We start from the raw sequence: 5,993 nt of genomic DNA on the forward strand, positions 1-5,993 counted from the left end.
ATATTATCTGGTCACATGTCATCAACTTTGATCCCTGCCAGAAACTGAAGAGCAAATTCAGAACATTGTGCGAATAAATGAGGTTTCAGTTGCTGCACCGTCTGGATCATGTATGGGTACCATTAGAAAATAGACGGCAAAACTGTCCATACTGTTCACCAAGGGACAGACAATTCTTGTGTTGTTGCATGAGCACTACCACTACTGGGGCAAATTCTGCATGGTAAGTTACAGCGACACAAAGCCTGTCAATAACTTCCACTGGGATAGAACACCTTCCTCTTCCAGGTGCCACACCAAGCTCACCCATATTTTCGAATTTCGTTATCATCTTCTTTAAACCTTTTAATGGCATCGGTCCTCTCCTCAGATTTGCCGTCGGCAACACTCACACAATGCAGCACTGTAATTGCTGCTGTCCACATAAACAGTTTCATTGATAGCACACAGTCTCTCTGCTCGACAGCCATAGTGTTTATTCATGTTATGGCTTGTAAAATAACAGTGTGGATGTCATACAGAGAATGTACAGCACCAGATTTGCACCTTGTGGCCAAAATTGGAATTATTTTTATTCCAGCATAAGTCGGTTCCGCATTAACGCATTAGCATATCTACCAAGTTTCGCTTCCATACGATAATTACTGCCCAAACAGAGCCTCCATGTGAAGCTGCACTTTACGCAAGTCTCTGACAGTAACACTGAAGTTCATGGCAACAGGAAGAAGTTGTAAAGATTTAGAAGCTTCGACTAACGTCCCAGCAGGCATTTAGCGAAGTAGTACGTGATGCGAACTAAGCTATATTCACATATCTGATAACTCAATACAGTCTAATACTACTTATATCCTAGTACATTCCACATAATTTAACAGATAATAGGAGTGGCTAATATGGTATCTTTTACTTTGTTCTTGACTATCTGGGGATTTCCCACTTCCCTGCTTGAAGTCTACTAGCAACCTGTTACAGATTCTTAGAATTACAAGCAGCTAGCATCGTATCCCAATTGCTATATTTTTTCTCTTAACTTTCCACTGACATATATGGCCCCTATGTATTTCAGTAAATACAGGAATGAACTCTCCAGAACACGACGAGACACATCAGTCCGAACAAACAACCGACTCAGACACGTTTCAAGCCAGATTTGCGGTGATTTCCAGTCCACATGTTGTGTTGTATGTGTGCACATTCGATTCGCGTTCACAACCTTATGTTGCTCATAATTCCAATTCCAGGATTTCGCACAGTTCGTATCTGCGACATCTCCTCTCCACACGCTACGATCAGTCAACACAGAAGAAATATGCGCGGACTTGAGTTATTGGATTCTGTATCATTGTAACAGTCTCACTAGACGATAAAATTATTATACTGCTATAGTATATTATTCATGTCGAGAAAAATTCAGAAATGGAATCTGTTTTGAGAATTCTTTTCCAGAACATTTCTCCGACGATCATGGTTAAAGAAATCATGCGGATGACATGCCTTAGTAAGAACTGGCAACGTCGACTGCCTCAGTTCATCTCTCTCTATCTGTCAATTCTGTAGTTGTTTGGATTATGGCACGCTATGTCAGAGGTGTTTCATATTGAGATCTAATATCTTTGGGCACGAAATACGCAGTAAGGTTAATTGAGGCGTCAGGAACTGAAATTGTGTTCTGTTGGAATTCTGCTGTCGTTTTTGGGTTTTAAAAGTGATGCTCAGCGAGGTTTAAAAGTTATTGGTGCTGTGTTGGCTTGGAGCGTCGTCGTTCTAAAAAAATGGCAATAGCCCTAGAGAAGCACATTAGTTGTGTTCGTCAAAGCCGTTGTCGTTAGTGCGTGCAACGTGAAGTTCAGAAGTGGAAATAAAAAGCGGCTGCCTAGAAGATACAGTAGCTTTTTCCAGTGGTTGCAAGCCGCAATAATGCCGGAATCATCGGAACAGGCGTCAGGATCGTCCATCAACGCTTCTTCTAAGGACGGTAAGGAAAGTGTGAAAGAGAAGAAACTGTCTTCCGGGTCTTTAGGCAGCGGTGATGGTGCTCGACCGAAGGTTGTCACCGTAAAACATCCAGAATCAAACAAACCCAAACCTACTGTGAAGAAAAATAAGCCAATATTAGCCGATCTGGATGTTGCGAAGGACTTTTTAAGATGCAAAGAAGGAGGAGTACCCAGACTGGATTTGAGTAAGTCAAGTATAACACAGCTTCCTGCAACAGTCCGTGATCTGACACATCTAGTAGAGTTTTATTTGTATGGCAATAAGTTGGCAACTTTGCCTCCAGAAATTGGTTGCTTAGTAAATTTGCAGACACTTGCACTGAGTGAAAACTCATTGACAAGCTTGCCGGATTCCCTAGCAGGCTTAAAATCTCTTAAAGTTCTTGACTTGAGACACAACAAATTGAATGAAATACCAGATGTTGTGTACAAGTTGACCTCTTTGACGACATTGTTTCTAAGATTTAACAGAATAAAAGTGGTTGGAGATGGAATTAGAAACCTGACAAATTTAACAATGTTAAGTCTCAGAGAGAATAAGATAAAAGAACTTCCTGCAGGTATTGGGAAGTTGGTTAATCTTGTAACATTTGACGTATCACATAATCATCTTGAGCACCTTCCTGAGGAGATAGGAAATTGTGTCCAGCTTTCCACATTAGATCTTCAACACAATGATCTTTTAGATATACCAGAATCTATTGGAAATTTACAGGCATTGATTAGGCTTGGTCTTCGATACAATCAACTCACAGCTGTCCCAAAATCATTAAGTAACTGTGTTCACATGGATGAATTTAATGTGGAAGGTAATAATATATCCCAACTTCCTGATGGGCTGTTATCTAGCCTCTCATGTTTAACAAGTATTACATTGTCCAGAAATGGTTTTACATCATATCCAGCAGGTGGCCCAGCACAGTTTACAAATGTAGATTCCATTAATTTGGAACATAATCAAATAGATAAAATCCCATATGGCATATTTTCTCGCGCAAAACACCTTACAAAATTAAATATGAAAGAAAACCAACTTACATCACTACCCCTGGATGTTGGAACATGGACAAATATGGTGGAGCTGAATCTTGGCACTAACCAGCTAACAAAAATTCCAGATGACATCCAGTATCTTCATTCATTGGAAGTGCTGATACTTTCAAATAACCTATTGAAAAGGATTCCTGCTAGTATTGGTAATCTGAGGAAACTCAGAGTTTTAGACTTAGAAGAGAACAAAATTGATGTTTTGCCAAATGAGATAGGATTTTTAAAAGATTTGCAGAAACTAATTCTTCAGTCAAACCAAGTGACAACATTACCAAGAGCTATAGGGCATTTAACCAATTTGGATTATTTAAGTGTTGGTGAAAATAATTTAAGTTATTTACCAGAAGAAATTGGTACCTTGGAAAATTTAGAATCATTGTACATTAATGATAACCCAAACCTCCATAACTTGCCATTTGAATTGGCACTTTGCAGCAATCTTCAAATAATGAGTATTGAAAACTGTCCATTGACCCAAATACCTCCGGAAATTGTAGCTGGTGGTCCATCACTGGTAATACATTTTCTAAAAATGCAAGGACCATATCGTGCAATGTGAACGTGAAAAAGGCTTGTTCTTGTGGAGTGCAATCTTTCTTATGTATAGTGATGCATTTTAATGTATTTATGTGGTCATTATGTAATAAGGAAAGAATGGCATGGTCTGAAGACTACCTTTTAGATTCAGACTTAATCGATTTCTTTTCTTTGATAGTTTGAAGCCAAATGTGATGTAAGATTTATTTTTTAATATTGTATTCCTTAACTTTAATTTGTTAAATTTGTTATAGGTATTGTTAATACATATGTATGTTGAGCGGATTTGTTGTTTCATTTTAGTGCAATTGTGAATGAGATTTGTTTTGTAATTCTGATCATATACTTCCAGCGGAATTTTGTATTGTGACCTTTATATTCTGATGGGAAAAGCCATCAAAACTCTTAAACTGTGCGGTTAATAAATCAATGATTTGTTGATTCAAGACAAATTAGCATTTTGTTTTATCATGTGTGTGATAAAATAACATATGTACTAAGTGTAATGTATTCCTCCCCACATTTCGCACATGGCTAGATTTAAAAGTATTTCAATTTAACGAGCGATGATGGATGTTTATTATTTTTATTGCTGTATTGTTTTACTACAATGTAAAGCCTTTGGAGCTTATATGTGCAATCATTTTATAGAGTTCATTTTATAAGTTGTATCTGTACACATATGTTTCCTTTGTATATGTAAAAAGGGAGGAAAAAATAATTGGCTGCTAAAATAGAGAAGACCAAATCCCAGACAAATCACACAATTTCCTCTATGTAGATATGAAACATTGAAAAGCCAGCAGTGGTGGAACTACTGTTTCTACTTAAAATGCCCAAGATTGTGGCTCATCTTGTCGTTAAACAAGGTGCAGTCTGTGTCCTGTTATGCCAGCCATTGGAAGTACAATTTTTGTATGTTTTCCAAGGAATTGTCAGATTACTTCAGATTTAAACTAATAATCATGGCAGTAAGAAAAGCAGATTGATGTAGACAGGTATCTTAGGTCAACTTTGTAGAGTAGTGCATTTCTGATAGTGGGCACATGTGCTTTGGGATTTGGTCTATTTTTCACACCATTAAGATGAAATGGATTGCTTCAATAACGGATCAGGCTCAAATAGTACCATATTAGTACTGTAGTACAAATTACACGATTCGTGTACATCATACCTCTTGTCGGGGAAGTACGGAGGCGTCCGATCCCGCCCGTCTGCTTTGACTCATGACGTCACAAATATGGCGGAAACAAACACATACACTTTCCACAAGAAGCCTAATGACACTAACGGGACAAGCGCTGGAAATGGGGTGTTTTGGGTGGGGGGCAAACTAAATATAAACAAATTTAGACGTCTTGCGTAGCTATAACGTGTAAGTGAAGACAGCCATGCATGAATACCCACCCACCTCCCCAGGGGTCATAACCCCTGCAACCCATAGAAGATAAAGATGCTTCAGTAGCTGATTAGAGTTTTTCGTCTTTTAAAAAAAAAAATCTCACGGGATAGAACGAACAGATCAGAAAGATAAATATAATAAACTAAAACAGAAATTGGAGGAAACAGATAATTAAAATAAGTAATAAGTGTTTTTAAATTTTAAAAAAAAATCTCACGAGATAGAACGAACAGATCAGGAAAGTAAATAAATTAAGATAAAACAGAACTGGAGACAGCCACACTCGAACCAAACTCCGCGCCGTCATGATGTCACACACAACACCCTTACGTCACGGGTCAAAGCCGACGCGTGGGATCGGACGCTTCTGTCGACCTCTTGTCAGTGCCATGTATGTATCACCCAAGTCTTCGGTGTTGAAATTTGACATGGTTTAGGAGACCTCCACTACCACTGTAAAATTCAGCACTTGATGTTAGAATGGTACTGAACAACTGATGTCATATTTTTCTGTTAATGTTTGAAACTGAAACAGTATAATTGCTTCATGTACAGATTTTATTTTCCCCCTTTACATACTTTTAGCACTAGGTAAATTATTATTAAGTCCCTTGTGCACTGTGTTGTAAATATGTTTTTAAATTGCTATTTTTTTGTATATTCTTGCAGATGTTAACAATTTTTACTCTTTTTTTTTATATATGTGATAAACAAACTTGAGTTATGGACAAGTAGTGTGCTAAGTAGGCTACTTTTTAAGAGCTGTGCCAATCTAATGCATTTGTGAAAAACATACTCTTTTTGGAAGACTGATCATCTAAATATTAACATGTATTACATCTGTAATAGATTGGTAGAGGTATGTGTCTGATGATATTTGTGATAAGACGGTGATTGAATATGAATGTACACTGCTACAGGAAAATGAATCGTGAATTTTTGAACAATTTGCCAAAAAAATTGTTATGTTTTAAGTATTTTCTGCTGGCAGGTAAACATATTAGCAG

General features: G+C 37.5%; 1 protein-coding gene across 1 annotated transcript; it reads left to right on the forward strand.

The window, feature by feature from the left end:
- The first annotated feature begins 1,628 nt into the window (after positions 1–1,628).
- On the forward strand, positions 1,629–4,890 carry LOC124603100 (leucine-rich repeat protein soc-2 homolog). Its single transcript, XM_047136371.1, has one exon. The coding sequence runs from the start codon at positions 1,918–1,920 to the stop codon at positions 3,604–3,606; it is 1,689 nt and encodes a 562-aa protein (XP_046992327.1). The 5' UTR covers positions 1,629–1,917; the 3' UTR covers positions 3,607–4,890.
- The last annotated feature ends 1,103 nt before the right edge of the window (positions 4,891–5,993 follow it).

This window comes from Schistocerca americana, chromosome 1 (assembly GCF_021461395.2).
Source record: "Schistocerca americana isolate TAMUIC-IGC-003095 chromosome 1, iqSchAmer2.1, whole genome shotgun sequence".
Taxonomy (NCBI): domain Eukaryota; kingdom Metazoa; phylum Arthropoda; class Insecta; order Orthoptera; family Acrididae; genus Schistocerca; species Schistocerca americana.